Source organism: Acanthamoeba castellanii (assembly GCF_000313135.1).
Source record: "Acanthamoeba castellanii str. Neff unplaced genomic scaffold scf7180000084708, whole genome shotgun sequence".
NCBI lineage: Eukaryota > Discosea > Longamoebia > Acanthamoebidae > Acanthamoeba > Acanthamoeba castellanii.
The window spans coordinates 133334-153722 of NW_004457620.1; the positions used below are offsets into that span (position 1 = coordinate 133334).

The 20389-nt window shown below is 58.4% G+C and overlaps 7 protein-coding genes across 7 annotated transcripts; 4 read left to right on the top strand and 3 right to left on the bottom strand.

Annotated features, from left to right (window-relative positions):
- Nucleotides 1–151: 151 nt before the first annotated feature.
- ACA1_142310 (WD domain, Gbeta repeat-containing protein) lies at nucleotides 152–2742 on the top strand (the record flags this gene model as incomplete). The annotated part of the gene is made up of 10 exons (XM_004349578.1): nucleotides 152–255; nucleotides 414–422; nucleotides 529–675; nucleotides 835–1085; nucleotides 1190–1353; nucleotides 1502–1755; nucleotides 1873–1969; nucleotides 2074–2226; nucleotides 2313–2401; nucleotides 2511–2742. The coding sequence occupies 10 exons, from the start codon at nucleotides 152–154 to the stop codon at nucleotides 2740–2742; spliced, it is 1500 nt and encodes a 499-aa protein (XP_004349628.1).
- Nucleotides 2743–2951: 209 nt separating this feature from the next.
- ACA1_142320 (uncharacterized protein) lies at nucleotides 2952–3496 on the top strand (the record flags this gene model as incomplete). The annotated part of the gene is made up of 2 exons (XM_004349579.1): nucleotides 2952–3236; nucleotides 3374–3496. 2 exons carry the CDS (start codon nucleotides 2952–2954, stop codon nucleotides 3494–3496), a joined length of 408 nt encoding a protein of 135 aa, XP_004349629.1.
- A 487-nt stretch (nucleotides 3497–3983) lies between these two features.
- ACA1_142330 (peptidyltRNA hydrolase domain containing protein) lies at nucleotides 3984–5193 on the bottom strand (the record flags this gene model as incomplete). The annotated part of the gene is made up of 3 exons (XM_004349580.1): nucleotides 3984–4544; nucleotides 4665–4745; nucleotides 4852–5193. The coding sequence occupies 3 exons, from the start codon at nucleotides 5191–5193 to the stop codon at nucleotides 3984–3986; spliced, it is 984 nt and encodes a 327-aa protein (XP_004349630.1).
- A 370-nt stretch (nucleotides 5194–5563) lies between these two features.
- On the top strand, nucleotides 5564–10038 carry ACA1_142340 (SAM domain (Sterile alpha motif) domain containing protein; the record flags this gene model as incomplete). The annotated part of the gene is made up of 16 exons (XM_004349581.1): nucleotides 5564–5754; nucleotides 5904–5994; nucleotides 6143–6236; nucleotides 6321–6366; nucleotides 6881–6986; nucleotides 7107–7347; nucleotides 7439–7527; nucleotides 7620–7703; nucleotides 7802–7888; nucleotides 7972–8026; nucleotides 8158–8274; nucleotides 8393–8507; nucleotides 8612–8636; nucleotides 8768–8944; nucleotides 9070–9325; nucleotides 9446–10038. 16 exons carry the CDS (start codon nucleotides 5564–5566, stop codon nucleotides 10036–10038), a joined length of 2367 nt encoding a protein of 788 aa, XP_004349631.1.
- Nucleotides 10039–10343: 305 nt separating this feature from the next.
- Nucleotides 10344–11946, top strand: ACA1_142350 (calreticulin, putative; the record flags this gene model as incomplete). The annotated part of the gene is made up of 4 exons (XM_004349582.1): nucleotides 10344–10428; nucleotides 10537–10840; nucleotides 10969–11128; nucleotides 11269–11946. 4 exons carry the CDS (start codon nucleotides 10344–10346, stop codon nucleotides 11944–11946), a joined length of 1227 nt encoding a protein of 408 aa, XP_004349632.1.
- A 1661-nt stretch (nucleotides 11947–13607) lies between these two features.
- Nucleotides 13608–17453, bottom strand: ACA1_142360 (uncharacterized protein; the record flags this gene model as incomplete). The annotated part of the gene is made up of 9 exons (XM_004349583.1): nucleotides 13608–13679; nucleotides 13769–13859; nucleotides 13945–14156; nucleotides 14299–14536; nucleotides 14621–15957; nucleotides 16051–16110; nucleotides 16248–16346; nucleotides 16468–16758; nucleotides 17055–17453. The coding sequence occupies 9 exons, from the start codon at nucleotides 17451–17453 to the stop codon at nucleotides 13608–13610; spliced, it is 2799 nt and encodes a 932-aa protein (XP_004349633.1).
- A 185-nt stretch (nucleotides 17454–17638) lies between these two features.
- On the bottom strand, nucleotides 17639–20028 carry ACA1_142370 (serine hydroxymethyltransferase; the record flags this gene model as incomplete). Its single annotated transcript, XM_004349584.1, has 11 exons — nucleotides 17639–17704; nucleotides 17815–17903; nucleotides 18000–18139; nucleotides 18235–18301; nucleotides 18394–18493; nucleotides 18590–18960; nucleotides 19055–19200; nucleotides 19284–19302; nucleotides 19425–19569; nucleotides 19688–19804; nucleotides 19912–20028. 11 exons carry the CDS (start codon nucleotides 20026–20028, stop codon nucleotides 17639–17641), a joined length of 1377 nt encoding a protein of 458 aa, XP_004349634.1.
- Between the last annotated feature and the right edge of the window lie 361 nt (nucleotides 20029–20389).

Consider the following 20389-nt stretch of genomic DNA (forward strand, 5'->3'; position numbering starts at 1 on the left):
TGATGCTGATCGATCCACACAAAATCCGATTTTGCCGGCGTTGCGCCCAGAAAAACAAAAGAAAGAGGTCGCGCACAAATCGCGCAGCATCGAAAAAAAGTAATTCTGTTATTATAAAAACAAAATAAAAACAGAACAACCTGCAATAAAGATGGAAGACGAGGAAGAAGGGCAATCTGTTACCGAAGAGGACGACGACGTACTTCCAGATGAAGTGTGGCTGTCCATCTTCCAATACTTGTCCGACACCGACTTGTTGGCGTGTTCGCTCGTCTGTGGGCGCTGGCACCTTCTCACACAGGACGCAAGGTTCATACCCCCCCCCAACCAAACAACCGACAGTGAACGCCTCGAGCCCATGTGAGTCGTTGCGCATCGACTCACACTTGTGTCTCTCTTTCCTGCGCGCTCAGCATCTGGAGGTACGCAGTGTTGGCCTGTGTTTGGTACTCTTCTCAGGCGCGTGCTGCTGTGTGTCGTGTCGCGTGGCGTGTGGCGTGTGGCGTGTGGCGTGACGCTGGTGTACAGGATTCTGTGCGACAAGAAGTTCTACGGCAAGGTGAAGAAATCGACCCTCATGGCCACTGACAACTCCTACAAGGCCCTCTACTACAAGAAGTCCCTCATCGAGAACCGCAACTGGATGCAGGATGCCACCCTCTACGCCTCCCTCCTGTTCGTCTCCACTTCTCTCTCTCTCTCTCTCTTCTCTCTCTTTGTGTGTGTGTGTGCGGTTGTGTGCGTGTGCGTGTGCGGTGTGTGCGGTTGTGCGTGTGCGTGTGCGTGTGCGGTGGTGTGTGCGATCGTGCCTCACGCCTGCGTGCGCGAACAAAGAGACGAGACGGGCGAGGAGACACCGAAGGCGCGCCGGAAGCGGGCCAAGAAGCGGCGGCCCACGGTCGCGCTGGCCAACGATCAGCTGAACATGTCGTCGGTGCGGTTCAACGACCGGTTCCTCGTGGCCGGCACCAGCCTGCCCGACAAGGGCATCGAGGACATCGGCAACCTCATGATCGAGAAGACCATCGGCCTCTGGCGCCGTGCCACTCTCGAAGCCGCCGTCGCCTCGCGCGCGCTCCTCGGTAGTACTCACTTCGTATGCCGTGTGTCGTGTCGTGTCGTGTGTGCTGTCGCGCGTGTCGTTGGTCGTGTGTCGTGTCGCTGATTGAGATCGGTTGGTTGGTTGCAGATGAGGAGCAACGGGAGTCGAAGCGAGACAAGGACAAGCTGGTGCCGCTCCAGCCCGACACCGTGCTCCGGGGCCACGCGAACTCGATCACGCGCGTCCTGCTCGGGACCACCGATGCCACCAGCTCCACGCTGCTCTCGGCCAGCAGTGACAACACCATCCGCGTACCACCGCACCACCGCACACACCACCCAATCCGTGTTCTCACGTGTCGTGTTGCGTATCGTGTCGTGTGTTGTGTGTCGTGTGTGTCGTGTGTGTCGTGTGTGTCGTGTGTGTCGTGTGTGTCGTGTGTGTCGTGTGTCGTGTCAGGTGTGGGATCTCGAGGAGCTGAGTTGTACGTCGGTGCTGTCGGGCCACGCGCAGTCGGTGTACTGCCTGGCCTGGCGGCAGGAGGAGGGCGTGGTGTTCAGCGGGTCCAAGGACAAGACCGTCAAGGTGTGGAACCTAGCCAGCAGCACGGGCGCGCCGGTGATGGACATATCCGGCACCCCCAAGAAGGACGCCCACAAACGGGCCATCGTCTGCATGGACCTCCTGCCCCACCTCAACTGCCTCGCCACCGGGTAACCGCACACGACCAACGACCAACGACACACGCGCGACAGCACACACGACACGACACACGCACCAACGTTCAGGCTTTTTGGGTCGTGGGACTAACGTGTGGGGGGGGGGCGCAGGAGTCTGGACAAAGCGGTCAAGCTGTGGGACATTGAGACCGGAGCGTGCCTCAAGACCGAAAAGAAGGCGCACCGCGGGTGGGTGTCGTGCCTCAGAGTAAGCGCTCCACTCCAAACAAAAACTCTGCGCACCCCCGATGCTCGTCAGTGCCGCAAACCTGTGCGTGTCGCGTCGATGATGCGTGGCTGCGTGACGGACAGGGAGGTCCGCACTACTTGATGTGCACGGGAGGCGATACCAAGATCAAGGTGTGGGACACCCGCACCGTGGAGAGCGTGGTCACCATCCGCAAGATGAAGAAGGCACACTCCATCGGCGACTACGTGTCGACCATCCAATTCGACCAAAACAAGGTACTCTGAAAAATCCCCCCTTCTTCTCCTTCTGCGGGCCAATCGCGATCGGTCGGTTGACTGGAGTCTTTGGGGGGGGGGCGCAGGTGGTCAGTGGCAACATGCGGGGCATCGTGGCGATGCACGACATGTGTACGGCCAGGCGCATCAACAAGTTCAAGGCCCACAGCCGAAGGTAACGTTCTTCTTCCATTGCCGTTGGATATGATTTTTCTTATATTTATCTATCTTATATATCTGAGATAGTCAAGTGTTGAATCATGTTTGCTTGAATGTGATGGCAGAGTGGCCGACCTGCAGTACGACGACTCGCAGTTGATCACCGCCTCATCGTACGACACCGCCCTCACCCGAGATTCCACTGAACGCACGCAGCACATGCGGCCAACAACTGCTAACGGGCTGACTGACGATCGCCAACAACACCACAGGGACAAGAAGCTGAAGATTTGGCTTTTTGGCGAACCGCGCGAGGACCCGGGCAAGACCGGACCTGGGAAGTGTCTACTGGCCTAGGCCTCAGGTAACAACAAAATAAAAGTGTCATGGTGACAATGCACACACTTAAGAAACTGGTGAACGAGGTGTCAGGCACTACGCGTACCACCTCACATGTGCTCCCCAGAAGGCACCCTCCCCAATTTTGGTTTATATCATATTCTCGAGAGAAATTAACAAAAATTGCCTTCATTTTTGTGGTCGAAGAGTTGGAGGAGAAAGACAAGATGGCGTATCGACAGGGCGGCACACATTCGCAGAGGGACTCGTTGAGGCAGCCCCTCCTGCAGCAGACGGTGAGCGGGGTGAGCTCGTACGACACCGATGCCGCCCTCATCGAAGAGCGGAATCGCGACATGCGCGAAATCGAAGGTGAACTGAGCGCCCTCCGGGATGTGATGCGCGACGTCAAGGGTCTCGTGGACGAGGGCCGCGACCAGCTCGACATTGTGGAGGAACAGGTCGTCGTTTCTGACATCCGAGTCGAGAAGGGAATTGATGATCTTACCGATGTGCGTACCCCTCCGATTTTTCATTTCATGTCCTTGATTTCGGTTCTTCATCAAGCACATTACTTCAAGCTCATGCTTGCATGAGTATCAACACGTGATTTTATTTTAATTGATTTTCTTCTTGAATTGGTGCACAGGCGAACAGGCTGGCGTGTAGCGCGCGGTGGAAGAAGTTGTGGGTGCTCATCTGCTGCCTCATCCTCCTCGGCATCATCGCCGCCGTGGTCACGGTCATCGTGGTCGTCCTCCTCAACAAATAGAGGCCATCCATCTGCCCACGAGACCGCTGCTCTTCGCCCGACAATTTTTCTCCCCGTACGACTTCATCTTCATCATCTTCAACCTTCCCCTAACAACAACAACAACAACAACCCACCACCGCCGTGCTTCTTTTGGGCGGAGAGGCAGCTGATGCCGGCGCACCGCCGCGTGCAATGTACTTTTCGCCGCGTCGTGTGCAGCTCGCGATGCGCATAAACACCACACATCGTTCTACACTCCCGCTCTCTGTGCATGTCGATGTTGCCCTCCTTGGTTGATGTCTGCATGCGTTATCGATGTGAATGTCGTGGTGCCAAACGTCGGGCCGTCGTGCTCGAATAGCTGTACGCCGCACAGGCCGAGCTATTGACGCAGAACCGCGTGGGCGGGAGCTTGTGCGGGTTGAACCAGCGCGAAGAGCGTCGGCGGGTGCTCACGATCGTCGCACTTAGGCTCGGCCAGCACGCGTTTCATTTCGCTTTATTTTTATTTTTTGCCCTGGTCCGGCTTGATGCCCAGCTGCTCCAACACAAAGTCGGTCATTGGCTTCTCCGCTGGCCGCGGCTGTGCGTTGTCGCCAGCCTCATCCCCGTCTTCATCTTCGTCTTCGTCTTCGTCTTCGTCCTCTTCCTCCTCTTCGCCGTCTGTGCTGAAGTCTTCCGGGTCGAACTCGGTGCACTCGACTACGCTGCTGCGCCTGATGCCCAGCTGCTTCCATACAAAGTCGGGCAAGCTCGCCGGATCCACCGTCCTTCGCCGCTTCGTCTTCTTCTCGACGACCACCTCTCCAGCTCCATCTTGGCCCGCCGAAGAACTCTGCGCTATATCGGCAGCGGCGGCGCTGGTGGTGGTCTGGCGCGGGCCATCAGTAGAAGGCTCGTATGCGACGTCGTCGCCATCGTCGCTGTCGGTTGTTGTTGTCGAGACGGGCAGTAGTGTCTCGTTGCGGCCGTAGCGTCGCCCCATGCGCTGCTTGCGCCGGCGTATCTTTTCCTGTCGCTTGAACGTCTTGCTGTCTTCCGGGAAGTAGAGCTGCATCAGCTTCTCCTGCACGCCGGCGCATACCGTCGTCGTCGTCGTCGTTTCGTCATTTTCATCACATCGTCAGCGATTCATGTACATCGCTCAACCGACAATAGCCGGGCAAGCAAGAGAAGGCGGGCGTACGTGTAGAATGCGACGGGCGATGACGCGGTTGCGCCCACGCTCGCGCTGCTCCTGGCACTTGACCTCGAGACCCGTCGGCAACTACACGCGCAACGCATCAGTGGTGAGAAGCTGAACGAAGAACGAGAGAAGGAGAGTTGTTGATGATGATGGTGTAGGCAACAACGATTGGTGCAGTGTAACGTACATGCTTCAGGTAGACGCAGCTGTTGGTCTTGTTGATCTTCTGGCCACCCGGACCGCCGCCCTTGATGAACTTCTCTTCGAGCTCGCTCTCCGCTACTTGTCGCGTCTTCTCGAACAGGGAGCGTGGCTTGGCTGCCGGCGCCTGGGGCTTCTCGCGCTGCTGCCCGCGTTCTCCAAACCAGCCACTGTCATCTTCTTCACCCTCGTCGTCCACCTCTCTTTCCCTTTCTTCGGAGAAGCTTGGACTGCTGCCAGAAGATGACGATGAGGAAGATGACGCCCAAGCTCGCCCCAGCCGTCCGAGCCTGGAACACGAGGGTAGCCAAGTCGAGGAGTGGTACATGGTGCTCCGGTAATCGGGCACACCTGGCCGCAGCCATGCACCACCACCGGGCAATCGTGTGAGCCGCCTCATCTCTTCAATCTTGCGTTAATAGAGAAGAAAAGAAATGAACAGAGAAATATGAGCCTGGCCATAATAGAGTTTGAAATTGTTTGGCATGTTGGTCAAATTTTGGCGTGGTCGAGCAAATTGCCAGAGGAACAAACAACAAGAGAGGGCTTCATTCAACACGAACTTCGAAAAAGACAGCCCCCGACGGGAGGAGACTGCGCCCTCTACTCCAATACCCTCTCTTCTTCTCTGATCTCGAAGAAGGCGCAAAGAGAAAGCGATTTTGGTAAATTGGGGCCAAGAAGTAGTACTAGCCCCAATGGGACAAGAGCTCACTAAGGCGGTGTTCACGCCACCCCCGCCCTCCTACGACGACACGTTGGAAGGCCTTGCCTGGATTCCTTCCATCGTCTCCACAGCCGTGTCTACGGCCGCGTCGCGACAGCCGACCGAGGCGGCACCGCCCATACCCACCGTGTTCCTCGATTGGAAAGGCGCCAACGACGAAAGGTCCCTACCCCCCTCTCTATCTCTCTTCGCCTGCAACGCGTAGCGCCTGGCACTCCCCCCCCCACACTGTAGTCATGAAGCCCTGACTTCTCGCCTCCTGCACTGCTTTTGTTCTTTCTACTCGGGTGCGTCGACGTGCGGTGTCACAGTGCTTTCTTTACGCTACTCTATTGTAATGGAAGCGCTAGCGACCTGGGGCTCACATTGCCCTGGCTCAAGATCCTACGCGACACCCTCCATGTTCGTTCTCTCCTTCCCTGCTCGTGTGCCATCGTGCCCGCTCATGCCCACGCGCATCTCACTCTCACTCACGCTTCTCACCATCGTCTTCTTGTTCTACTTTCTACTTCTACGCTCTAACTTCTACTTTCTTTGTTTCCGTCTGAAGGTGAACGTGGTGGCATTCGACTACACCGGCTTCGGCCTGCACGAGGGCAGCCCTTCAGAGAGCGCATGCTATGACGACGCGCGGGCCGTGTATGGTACGGCTACCCGCCCCTCCGCCCCTACCACCGCGGACTGCACGAGCAAGGCCTTCTCAACACGCTTTATGTCGCGTTGCACAGCGTGGCTTACCTTGAGCAAGGGAATCCATTCGGACAAGCTCATAGTGTACGCTACCCCTATTTTGACTATGCAGAAGTGCTGTGTCGTCTTCTTCTTCTTCTTCTTTTTGTCGTTCGCGCCTCCCCGTGGCTGACACGTACCACTCTCGACCACCAGCTGCGGCAAATCGATCGGAAGCGCGGTGGCAATCGACCTCGTGTCCGCCTTCTCCACAAAATCACATCACAGAAGCGGTACTCACCACTACCCGCGTACTCTGGTCACTTGTCGCTACGCGCAGCACCAGTCGCACTAACGCCATAGCTGCGCATCTATCGCATGAACAAACAACCCCAGCCCTGGGCCACTTCGGCAGCCGCTTGATTCCAAGAGGCAAAACAGACAAGTCGTCGAGCCCAGAGCTGCTCGGTACTCACTCATTCTCTTTTCGCTTTCGATTGCTTCGTCTGCCCTCTCCGTTTTGAGCGGGTCAGCTCACCACTCTTCTTTTTCCTTCTCCTCGTGTCTCCTCTTTCTCTCTCGTACTCTTAGCTTTGACTGGCGGCGTGGTGCCATCCAGTTCCTTTGCCGGGCTGGTCCTGCAGAGTCCCTTCACCTCCATTCTCGCTCTCGATGTCGCACACAAGTTCCACGTCGGAGTCCCAGACATGTTCGACAGCCTCAGAGTACGTGCCCACACGCGCCACACACGACGCACACGCGCCACACACAACACGCGCGCCGCCACACGCACACAACGCATCGCTCGCTGATCGATGGGTACCCGTGCGGCCGCACTCGCGCAGAAACTGAAGCGGATATCGTGCCACGTGCTGGTGGCGCACGGCCAAAACGATAATTTGGTGCCCAAGACGCACCCCAAGAAGATGGTCAGGAAGCTCGAGAACCTGTGGAAGCGCCTGGAGCTGGAGGGGGTGGGCCATCACGACGTCGAGGCCTCCCACGACTGCCTCGACGCCCTGGTCGAATTCGTGGAATTTTTGATGCCCAACGGCACCAGCATCAAGTCGGAGATCGTAGTGCCCAGTACGCGTCTCCTCCCGCGCAGCCCGCAGCCCCCCCCCACGTGTTGGGCTTTGCGCTCTCGTCGCTCACTCCGTCTCTGTGCTCTGCGCAGAACGCTACACTGACACCCCGGAACAGATCGTGTCCGGCATTTTGGGGCGGACGGGGATGGAACAATACACCAGCCTCTTCCTCTCTCAGGTATACACGACACACACGACACACACACGACACACAGTGCCGCAAAGCAACATTGGTATCTGATCACGGCTCCCCCCCATTTCGATGCTCAGGGCTATATGGACCCGTTCATCATCAGCAGCCTGGAGGAGATCGATATCGTGGCTATGGGCATCAGCGACCAGGAGCACATCAAGGTACGCCTGCGTTGCTTTGTTACAACGGGCAGCTTTGTTACAACGGGCAGCGCAGCGGCTGACCTCTCTCTCTCTCTCTCTCTCTTGCCCCGCTGCAGGCGGTATGCAAGGCCGTGCAGCACGTCAAGACCGAGGGGCTGGCATCATCGCAGGGATTTTCTCTCTCGTCCCGAGCAGACTCCGAGGTATTACCTCAGCGGAGCCTATCTCTCTTTACGGTTTGTTTATTTTTATTTTTATGTGAGCTCATCGCGCCGTGTCACCTCAGGAGAAGCAGGAGGGCGAGGGTGCGTCGGAACAGGAGGCCAAGGAAACACAGAAATGTATGTCCTGAAACACACACACACACACGCACAACACACAAGCCACCCGATGGTTCTTCTCTTCTATTTCTTTATTTTTATTGTTCTACGCTTCGCGTACGCCGAGCTCATCTTTGATTGGTGGTGAACAGCCAACGGGAAACGGTCTAAGAAGACGAGCCTGCCGTCCATGAAGCAGGTGGAGGCTTCCCTCAAGCCGTCCGCGATCAAGTTCGAGGAGCTGGCGAAGGAGAGAACTCTCAAATCAGGTACGTGGACTGTGACCCTGCAGCTCGTCGGCCTTTGTCAAAGAGACAAGAGGAGGAAGAGGACGACGATGACGGCTCTCACCATCGATGATGACCGTCGTCGTCGTCGTCGCACCAGGCTTCTTCGAGGAGGTGTACATGTGCCAGTGGAACGGCCAGACGGTCGTGGCGCGAAACATGCCCGCCAAGGCCCACCAGTACGAGCAGTTCGCCAGATACACGGCCACCGTCATGTTCGTCTTCCCCCGCTCCCCGATTCGGTGGCCACGAGCGCTGTCACCTGTCTACGTATATTTTATTTTTTATATTATTTTATTTACACCGTCGTGTGACACAGGCCGTTCAAGCATCCCAACCTCCTGGTGCCCATCGCCGTCTGTTTAGAAGAACCCAACCTATGTCTTGTACGTTCTTCATTCTTTTCGTTCTTCGCTCTTCTTCTTCATTCTTTGCGAACGTGGCCTGATTGCCCAATCGACGTGCATCCGCGCAGGTGAGCAAGTGGATGGAGAAGGGAAGCCTCCACGATGTGCTCTTGCAGGAGGGCGCGTCTCTGTCTCCGCTGCAGCGAGTGCAGATCGCCCTCGGTGCGGCCGAGGCGCTGCTCTACCTCCACTCCCAATCCCCGGCGCCCTTCCTCCACAACGACTTCACCTCGCGCAACGTGCTGGTACTCGCTTCCCTGGCCGATACGACGTTTTCGTGTGGTGTGTGCGTGTGTGCGTGTGTGCGTCTGTGCGTGTGTCGCGTGTGTCGCGTGTCTCACGTTTTCCTCTTTGCGTGCGATCCACGCAGCTCGACGGCTCGCTGCGCCCTCGCGTGAACAACTTCGGGCTGGCCCGCCCGCCCTCCTTCCTGTGGATGGCGCCGGAGGTGTTCTCCAAGAAGCAGTACTCGACGGCCGCGGACGTCTTCTCGCTGGGCGTCGTGCTGTGGGAGATCTTCACCAGCTGCCGCCCCTGGGAGGGCACCCCGCCCTCCATCGCCGTGCTTCGCGTGGCCAAGGACAGCGCGCGGTTACCCCTTCCCCTGGCCAAGCCGAACGAGAACGGTACGCACAACACACACCGCCGCACACGCACGTACCGCACGCGCTGTCTCGCATTGGTAATCGGTGGTGGCTGATCTCTCCGCTTTTCTCCTTTTGCGTGGCATTTGGGCAATTGATCAGACGAGGAGGTGGTGGAGGCCTGGGTGTCGCTCATCCGCAGCTGCTGGCACGCCGACCCCGCGCGCCGGCCCTCGGCCAAGTCGGTCGTGGAGCGCGTGCGGGAGCTGCTCGCCGCCACCTCGTCGCTGTCGCCGCCGCCCGCGGCCTTCTCCTTCGCGTCGACCTTTGCCCCGTACGCCCACGTCAAACCGACGACCCGGCGCAGCGTGGGCGGCTCCTCGGCCGCCGCCTCGTCGATGTCCGCCATTCCCTCGCCCATGTCGGCCCCGGCCTCGCTCGGCAAGAAGCCCTCGCCGACGCAGTCGGGCTCGCACGCCGGGGTGCCGGAGCGGGTGGTGAACGTGACGGTGGCCGAGATGGAGTCGGTGCTGCACGACATGCAGGGGCTCTTGCATCGGGTCAGGAGCCTGCAGGAGAACTATGAGACTTCGACCTCCATCACGACCGACGACGAAGACGAGGAGAGCATGACGACGAGCGGGGACGTGAGCTTCAGCGAGAGCGACACGGCTGTGTCGTCATCCTCGGATTCGCCTCTGCCCTCTCCTGCCAGATCTGGCGGCGGCGGCGGCGGCCAGCGCGCTGCCGCCTGACGCAGCTGCTCCCCTGTACCATACCCCCTTCAACGTGTCCTGCAGCAATCTTTTTGTTCCAGGCCAAGAAATTTCGTAAAACATGCGGAAATTTCATTCAAGAAGCTCCCGCATTTCCCAAGTTTCTGCAAAGGCAGAAATGGTTTTTTAATTGTTTTTTTGTCCGGAGCTGATTGACCTATGCCGAGCTCCCACGGCACGACCAATGGGCGACTGCCAGCGCGCTGTGGGCCAGCGTAATTGCAGTCCGCGTGCGGCTTTTTGCCTTTGTTTTCGCTTGTCTACTTCGCACGCAGCAGCTCGAGATGAAGGCCGCCCTTCTCGCTTTTGCGCTCTTTGGCCTTCTGGCCTTCGCCTCGTCCACTGTTCACTTCCAGGAGGACTTTGATGGTACGTCGTCGTGATTCTAGCGGACAGGCGTGATTTTGGCGCGGATGATGAAATCGCAATCGCATTCGTGCTGACGATTCTTCTTGTACCACTTGTATCGAACGACAGACTCGTGGGAGAGCCGATGGGTGTACTCCACCCACGATGATGCCTCGGGCAACGCTGGCAAGTTCGCGCACACCGCCGGCAAGTACTTCAACGACGCTGAGAAGGACAAGGGCATCCAGACCTCGCAGGATGCCAGGTTCTACAAGCTGTCGGCCAAGTTCCCGAAGTTCACCAACAAGGACAAGCCCCTCGTGATCCAGTACTCCGTCAAGCACGAGCAGTCTCAGGATTGCGGTGGTGCCTACATCAAGGTCGGCCCTGGCCCTCTTGACCAGGAGAAGTTCGAGGGCGAGACCAAGTACAAGTACGTAGAGAACGCACTCTCATTCTCTAGACCTCACACTGCCGCCTCGCCTCCGCCGATCTCTCGCTACACTGGTGATTTGACTCGATGAAAATTTAATTCATTTTTCATCCTCTTTGTACGTACAGCGTCATGTTCGGCCCTGACGTGTGCGGCTCGACCAAGAGGGTGCACTTCATCCTGAACTACAAGGGCGAGAACCACCTCATCAAGCGTGAGGTCAGGCCCGAGACTGATATCTACACCCACCTCTACACTGCCGTCCTTTTCCCCAACCAGACCTACGAGGTACACATGCATGCCCACTCACACTTCCTCTCGCTTGCCAGCTCCTTCAGCCTTTCATCTCTCAGCGATAATCGAAGCTCCAATTGACTACAAACTTTTACAACCCTTCTCACCGTTCATGTTTTTTTTTTTTTGCGCAGATCCGCATTGACAACGAGGTCAAGCAGTCTGGCTCGCTCATCGAGGATTGGGACCTTCTTGCGCCCAAGCAGATCCCCGACCCCGCCCTCAGCAAGCCCGCCGATTGGGTCGATGAGGAGTACATTGATGACCCCGAGGCCAAGAAGCCCGAGGATTGGGACAACACCCCCAAGCAGATCGCCGACCCCGAGGCCAAGAAGCCCGAGGACTGGGATGACGAGCTCGACGGTGAGTGGGAGGCCCCGATGATCGCCAACCCCGACTACCAGGGTGAGTGGCAGGCGCCCCGCGTCAAGAACCCCGCCTACAAGGGCCCGTGGGTGCACCCGCTCATCGACAACCCCGACTACGTGGCTGACGACCAGATCTACGTGTTCGAGAACGAGTATGTCGGCTTTGAGCTCTGGCAGGTCAAGACCGGTACCATCTTCGATCACATCCTCATCACCGACGACCTCGCCGAGGCCGAGGCCTTCGCCACCGGCTACTTCGCCGAGCAGCAGAAGGGCGAGAAGGCCGCTTTCGAGAAGCAGGAGGAGGAGAGGAACAAGGCCGAGGAGGAGGAGAGGAAGAAGCGCGACGCTGAGACCCAGGAGGCGGACGACGATGACGACGATGATGACGACGAGGATGACGTTGCCGATGACCACCACGGTCACGACCACGAGGACCTCTAAGCGCCTCCGCCATCTCTCACCCCCACGCTCAGATGAGTAAGCCCTCATCGTCTATTTATCTATCGTGTCCAGTAGCCATTCCACACCTTATAAAAACAACCTCCAAGCTCACACAAGGGGAGAAGAAACAGACGTGGAGTGAGGAAGTTAACACGCAGCTTGTCCAGGAACGCCCAGATGGGTGTAGTGCCACTGAGCATGGTTGGGAGGGTGAGATTGTTCCCATCCCCATCAATAGAAAAACTCCATGCTATGCTGTAGGCTTGGGCACCACCCATCCCCCCCTCCAAAAAATGATGTAGGGGTAGGATGGTCATTGAAGTTCACACAGAACTTGTGGTCATTTGAAATGAGAGGTCCAGTCATTTTGAAAAGTGATTTTGTTTGTGGGTTTAAGCTCATAAAAATAGTTTTGACAACACAAAAATGGTTTTAATTTAAGAATAGCAAGACAAAATTGGTCATTCCAGACCTTGACTTGATGGCCCAGTTACAGCATCATATCTCTCATTATGATGGTATTTTAATCTGCCATTTCTCAAGATAACAGGCTTTGAAAATAGCATGTATGCAATGGGGCAGTTACCACCTTCAGGAGCTTCAACAGTTCCTTGTTGTTGGCCATGGCTGATGGCAGGGTGACTTGCACCTATGCATACACAGCAACAAAAACTGTAAAACCAGACACATACTTTATCACATACACATACACAATGACTACATGTTTGACCTACCAATACTTAGTTTATCATGTACACATACATGATCTGGAAAATCAGAACTTTTGCTGGTTTGTGTAGTGCTCCTCTGAACACCCTCAAACTTCACCTTGCTTTTGCTTTCATACCCTCTGTCAATTCCATAATCAGTGGCCAACATGCTGCCCTCACATCCAGTTCATGTTCAACCTCACACCATATTCAGTCAGTTGCACACATGCACTGAACTTCATTCTTCACATTTGTGCTGAATTGGAGCACTATTCCTTAAGTTAAAATTCCACTCCATTCCACACTGATAAAATTACTTTTAACTCCACAAATTCCAGGTTTTTATCAAATCATTTTCATCTCAAATCCCTCAATGTGACTTATAAGCAGGGAGAAACAGGAGATAAGAATCACACCTGGCCTAAGCCAGTATCTGTTAAATGGATGCATCCTTGTGCCTGGCATTCCTTGGTTGCTTGGAATTTTTGGTCTTTTGGTCTGGCTTACGTGCAAACTTCCTCAGTCCAAGTGCGGAATGGCAGGGCACTGTAGGTGTGTCTATCTGTTTGGTGCGCCCCTTATGTTCAAGGACGGATGGCCGAGTTGGTCTAAGGCGCTACGTTCAGGTCGTAGTCTGGGTCTCCAGGCGTGGGTTCGAATCCCACTTCGTCCAACGCCTTTTGGCAACAACGACTGCACACCTGAACCGCCAGATAGAAGCGGGCACAACTGGTACTGTCCGTAATCAACCACCACTACGCCCAGCCCCGTACTCAGCTGTTTACGATTCTTTGGTTGCGTGCAACACACACACGTACGACACATTCACAACACGTACAACATGAACACGACACACGTACAGCACACGACATGTACACGACGTACAACACACGACCAAGATCTTTTGGTTGCAGCTGGGCACGTTGTATTTTGAAATGATGCCTGGATTCGTCATTGTCGCCGCTCGGCCTGATCGTGAATCCACCGGTTCCACTGCTGCCACTTAACTCCCTCAGCCAGAGCCTGTACTCACGCCTCGGTTTAGCCCCATGCACGCACCACAAGGCGAGCACACGCACGCACGCACACACACACAGAGAGAGAACGTCAACCTTCTCGTATAGCGACCCGATGTTGATGTTGCAGCTTCGGCCCGAGTAGGTGAGATTGAGTTTGATGCCCACGGCCGTTGTATAGAACAAACTAGTGGTTCCCCACCACCCGAGGTGTCAGAATGTGTGTCATGTGTCGCGTCGTGTGTGTGTCGTATATAACGTGTTAGTCGTACTCTCGCTTGACGTTGTCGAGTTCCTCGCGAAGCGAGCTGAGCGCGGCGTCCTTCTCCTGATCGCGACGCGCTGTCGACGGTGAGTTGGGACCGTGCTGCTGCAGGAGGGCCTTGTAGGCCTGTCGCAGGGACTGGAGCTCGCCCTGCAGGTGCTGGCTGGTCTCGTCCTTCTCCTTCGCCATCTCCGTCTGCTGATCTTCCAGTCGCTCCAGCTGTGACGATCCCAGATCACACAGAACGTGTAAATGCGTGTGCGTGTGCGTGTGCGTGTGCGTGTGCGTGTGCGTGTGCGTGTGCGTGTGCGTGTGCGTGTGCGTGTGCGTGTGCGTGTGCGTGTGCGATGATGTGTGGTACCTCGCGCGAGAGAAGAGAGTTTTGTGTCTTGAGGGCCTGCAGGCTGTTTTCGTGCATCTCCTGTTGGGAGGCCACCAGCTGGGCCTGCGCGGCGAGTTCGGCGGTGAGCTGCGCGATGCGTCGGTCCTTCGCGCGCGCCTCCTCGACCTCCCGCTCGCGCGCCTGTGGATCGTGTCGCTCCTCCCACACGCGCATCCGCTCCTCCAGCCCCTCCACCTTGGCCTGGTGCTCCACCTCCCTGGAATGTGTGTAAATTCCAAACGTACGGGGAAGGATGTGAATGGAATGCGTGTGTACATTCCAGAGGCTTTGGTCGCCGTACCGCTGATGCGACTCGAGCTTGGCCTGGGCGAGTTGCCCGCGCACGTCGGCCAGCTCGGCAGCGAGCGAGCCGGCCTCGGCCGCCTGGGCCTGGACCCGCTGGAGCTCGACCCGCAGCATGATGACCTCGGCCTCGATCTTGCGCCGCTGGCTCTCCCGCTCCTCCACCGCCTGCCGCAGCTCCTTCTCGCGGTCGAGGAACAGGTGCTGCCCGCGCTCCACCTCGCCCCGCCCGAGGGCCTCGTACTGCGCGAGCCGCTCGCCCAGCTGCGCGCTGGCCTCCTCCGCCCGCCGCCGGTCGGCTCGCTCGCGCTCCGCCGCGTCAACCGCCGCGCGGAGCTGGTCGTCGAGCCCGCGGGCGCGGTCGAGCGCCTCGCGCGTTCGTTCGCGTTCGTCGTCGCGCTCGCGCTCGAGCTTGCGGATGCGCCGGTGCAGCTCGTCCTTGACCTCGCGCTGCAGCGCCTTCTCCTCCTCCTTCTCGCGCTCGAGCCGCCCCACGCGCCCCTGCAGCTCGCGCACGAATTCCTCGACGGCCCACCGCGCGCCGTGGTCGGCGTCGACGCCGGCGCCGGTGTCGACACTGGCATTCGTGAGATTCCGCTCATTCTCGCGCAGCCGCTCCCATTCCTGGCGGAGCAGCCCGACCCGCTCCTCGACCTGCCGGATGGCCTCGCGGTTGGTGCCCCCCGCCGCCTGGGCCTGGGCCGCGAGCGCGCGCGTGGCCTCCTCGTGCACGTCGCGCAGGCGGGCCACCTCAGCGTCGGCCACCGCCACGCGCCGGGAGAATTCCTCGCATTCCGCACGTGCCGCGCGCTCGGCATTCTCGGCCTCGGCCCGCAGCCGGTCGCTCTCGGCCGCCGCCTCCGTCGCGCGCGCCGCCTCCTGCTCGAGCGTGCGCCGCTCGAGTTCGATCGCCTCGACGCGCTTGCGGCCCTTCTCGAGCTCGAGCTTGATCGACGCCATCTTGCCCTCGCGCACGTTGACCTCGTTGCGCACCTTCTGCAGGTCGAACTTGAGCGACACGATCTCGCCCTCCATCTTCCGCCGCTCGCGCTCGATCGAGTCCCGCAGTCGCGACAGCTCCTCGTCCTTGAGCGCCAGCTCCACCGCCAGCGTGTCGGCGTCCATCATCGCCGTCGACCCGTGCGCGCGGCCCCCCGCGCCCGACGCCGCTTCGTCGCCGTCCGCGTCGGCCGTCGCGGTTATGGTGGCGCCCTCCGGCGAGGCCCCGCCGCGCGACGTTCTGTTGCGCGAGACCGAGCGGCGCCCGGCGGGGGAGGCCTGCTCCTCGAACTGCTCCTTCATGGAGACCATGTTGGCCGTCTCCTTCTGCATCTCCTGCTCTCTCACACACCCAACGGCGGCGACGACGACGATCAGAATAGCATGGGGGGGGTTGGGGGTTTGGGGTGTGTGCACGGGAATGTGTACCTCGGCGAGCTGTGTGACGTACTGCTCGAGGGCCTCCTTTTCGCTGGTCAGGGCGAACACCTGCACACGCGCGCACGATAGGTGGTGGTGGTGGTGGTCACACGCATGCCGCCGTGTGTACCGTGTCGTGCGGTGGCGCGTGTGGCGTGTGTCGTGTGTGCGATGGCGGGGAGATGTGGAGAAAGGGGGGAGCGTACCTTGCGCTGCTCCTCCTCGTATTGGAATTTGAGCTCCCAGAGCTCCTCCTCTATCTTGGTCTTCTCCTCCTCCAGCTCGTCGTACTCAGCCTTCGATACCTGCAGTGTGTCGTGTGTGTGTCGTGTGTGTGTCGCGTGTGTTGTGAGTGCGTCGCGTGAAGAGACACGTCGGCTGCCGCGCGCGGGGTGAAAATGTGTGTGGGCAGGGAGGGAGGCGTACGGTGGCTCCGCCGCCCGAGGGGCCGTCGTGCGGGTCGAGGGCGGCAGCGGAGGTGGCGGCCTTGGCGAAGCTGGTCTTGCGCTTGATCCTCTCCTCGGCGGAGAGGAGCTTGGCGTTGATGGACCGGAACTGCTCCTCAAAGCTCACCTCGGCCCCGCCGCTCCCATCGCTGCTGCCGCCGGCGCCGCTGCTGGTGGTGGTGCTGGTGGCGGCGGCGGCGCCGCTGCCGTGTTGAGTAGCGTCGCCGTGGCCGTCCTGCAGGCCCTCGCCCGTCCCCTCGTCGCCGCGGTCCTGGTGTTCGTTTTACGTTCGTTTTAAATTATTAATAAAAGGCGAGTGAAAAGGAAATAATAGTAATGTTCTAATGCATCAGCAACCAATAAATAAAATGGTCTTGAAGTAGTAAATAATATTCTCTTATGCGCGTGGCGTTGTAGTTCGTTTTTTATTAATATTTAAAAGCATTAAAGTCAATGTTAAATTAAAAAATGAATAAGAAAAATAATACACGGTGGGCAATAATAATTTCGGGGGGCATACCGTGGAGGAGGAGGTGGCGGAGGTGGGAGGCGGTGGAGTTGGTCGACGAGGGTGGCCTCCACCTCGCGCAGCTGCCCCGCCAGGCGGTCGCGGGCCACCTCGTACTGGCCCACCACGACACCCACGCCCTCCACCACCCCGGCCGCGCCGCCCTTGGGCAGCTTGCCCCCGGCCTCGCTGGGTCCCAGGGGCGAGGGCGCCGCATGCCGCGTGCCGGTGGCCTGCAGCATCATCATCGTGCTGCCGCCGCCGCCGCTGCTGCTGCTCTTCTGTTCGTCCTGCTCCTCCCCGCCTTCTTCGTCCTGGTGTTCTTCTTGTGGTTGTAGTTGTTGTAGTTCTGCTGTTTCCGGAGTTGTTTCTTTGCTCGTCTTCTTGATGCTGGAGCTCGAGGGCTCGTCACTGACCATGAAGGTGGTGGACGACGATAAAGAAGTGGCCTCCGTCATGGTGCGCTACGAGCGCGAGACTGTGGTCGTTTGCTTTCGCACTACAGGCGGTGGGAAACGGATGAGGAAATGCTTTTCACGCTTCTGCGATTGGCTCGTCCCAGATAAAGTGAATTTTGTGTTTATATTTGTTTGAACGCGCTGTGCGCCAGCACCACCCACGGCCGCCGGGGGGGGGTCGACGTCTAGTGGTTCTCGTAGCCGGGCATGGGGAAGGTCGAAGCAAAGGCCTCCACCTCCTCCTTCAGGGCCTGTAATGGAACGTTGAGAAAGAGAGAGAGAGAGAGAGGTTAGCAATCATCGTCGTATTCGCGCCCAATATGGAATCATCTCCGGGGGGCGTTCGTTTGCTGGTTCGTACCTTGACCTCCTCGCTGGTCTCGAGGGCGGGCAGGTAGTTCTTGAGGAGCTTGCCCGTCTTGTTCTGGATCGCAATCGCGATCTGCGCACCTGCGCACGGGAACAGAGGTTGTGAGAGGAGAACGCGGGAAGGAAGAGGCCAAGATGCCGGTGACGATGATGACAATGCAGAGTAGTAGTACGTACCCTTGTGGAGCAGCTCGGCGACGCGGACAAAGTCAGCCTCGGTGAGGCCGCGCGAGGTCATGGCGGGCGCACCAAGACGAACGCCGCCCGGGGAGAGCGCGCTGGCATCACCGTACACGGCGTTCTTGTTCACAGAGATCCTGCGCGAAGAGGGTACAGAACGTGGTGAGCTGGCAGGTCCTTACCTACGAAGCGCACAGCTAACATCGAGAAAGGGAGAGGGGGGGGAGCGTACGACACGAGCTCGAACAGCTTCTCGAGCTTGCTGCCGGTCATCTCCTGCGGCCTCACGTCCCAGAGCACTGCATTTCCGTCGGTCGGTCGGTTAGTGGTTGGTCGCCATGACGACGGCCACAACGACAAGATCGCGTTCGATCATCGACGCGTCACGTACCCAGGTGGTTGTCGGTGCCTCCGGTGACGACAGAGTAGCCCTTCGACACGAGGGTCTCGGCGAGCACCTTGGCGTTCTTCTTCACCTGCTGGATGTACGTCTGGTGGTTGCGATGTGCGACGTGCGTCGATCGAGAGAAGAAAGTGTCAGTGAACGCGACACGACGGTGCAACACGAGTCACGCATAAGAAGGAACCTTGAACTCGGGCTCGGCGGCCTCCTTGAGGGCGACGGCGACGGCGGCGATGGTGTTCTCGTGCGGGCCACCCTGGAGCGCGGGGAAGACGGCGTTGTTGATGCGGTCCTCGTAGTCGTAGGCGGCGCCGGTGGCCTCGTTCTTGCCGCGGCGGAAGAAGATGAGACCGGCACGCGGTCCGCGGAGGGTCTTGTGGGTGGTGGTGGTGACCACGTCGCAGTACTCGAACGGGCTGTTGCACTCCTGCGCCGCCACGATGCCGCTGATGTGCGCCATATCGCACAGCAGATAGGCTCCGTGCTTGTTGGCGATCTGGCGCAGGCGCTTGTAGTCCCAATCGCGAGGGTAGGCGCTGGCTCCCGCAATGATCACTACGCACACGCACGCACGCACGCACAACATTTGGGGCACCAGCGTCAGCGCTTGGTGCAGTTGAGAGTGCCACTAAGGACGGTAGGGGCGTACTCTTGGGTCTGAAGAGAGCGGCGTTCTCCTCGAGTCTGTCGTAGTCGATCAGGCCGGTCTGGTACGACACCTGGTAGGGCATGGACTCGAAATAGATCGACGTGGCGGAGATCTTCCTCTTGTCGGTCTGGTATCCGTGCGTCAAACTGCATAGCCAACCGCACACCCCAGCGTGTGAGCGATCGTTCACTTCAACGCAACAACACACAAACAACGTAGGAAAACGCACTGGCCACCAGAGGGCAGGTCTGCGTGTAGAAGAAGAAGAAAGAAGAAAGGTGGTCAGCACATGAAGGCGCTCATGCGAGGTTCGCTCGGAGAGAGGCGTTTACAAAGTCGAGAGACCGTAGTGGAGCTGGGGCGCGCGTACCGAGGCCCATGATGCGATCGTGCGGGTTCAAGAGAGCGGTGTAGGCGGCAAAGTTGGCGGGGCTGCCCGAGTAGGGCTGCACGTTCACGCCCCACTGCTCGGGCGACAGGTGAAAGGCCTCAAGCGCACGCTTGATGCACAGATTCTGTGCGCAGATGGGCCAAATTGGTCAGATCTTGCACACGATTCTTGTTGGCACAAAACAATGCTGTGTCGCTTGCGTGTAGAGAACTCCTTGATGAGCGAGGGGAGGGAGAGTGCACCTCGACCTGGTCGATCACTTCGTTACCACCGTAGTAGCGGCGGCCCGGAAGGCCCTCCGAGTACTTGTTGGTCATGCACGAACCGAGCGCCTCCAGCACAGCCCGCGATGTGAAGTTCTACACGCACGCGGTTGGCGGTGTGGTCAGTGTGCGGCTCTGTTGTTGCACGGCTGCACTATTTTCTATCGCCCCCCCGTCTATGCTGGATCTTGTAGAGGCAGTACCTCGGACGCGATGAGCTCGATGCCATTGAGCTGGCGCTTCTTTTCCAGACGGATGAGGCCCTGCACCTCGGGATCGGCGTCAGCAAGGGTACGGTTTCCGGCGTGTTGGCTGAGCATTCTCTTGTGTTCGTGAATCTTCCAAGATGCTAGCGTGCTGGTGGCTCGATGACAGATACAACAACACAATAGGTTAATCGGGACACGGCCCACGCTTGCTCGGTTTGGCGGCTTTGGTGGCCTGACGTGGCATATCTCCCGTTTAGCTCCTGCATTCCTGGGATTCTGCGTTCGGGCAACCACTTCTGCGCCAACTCCGAGATGCCATATCCAGGCCTCCACCACACCCTTTCCGCAGGGAAGCTGTCTGGGCTTGTCCTCAAACTTCAGCGAGCTCGGCCCATGGAACATCCATTGCCTTGATGGACTGGCGGGCATAAATGTAGAACTTGCCAAGCTCATTCATCTTCCAGCCAACAAA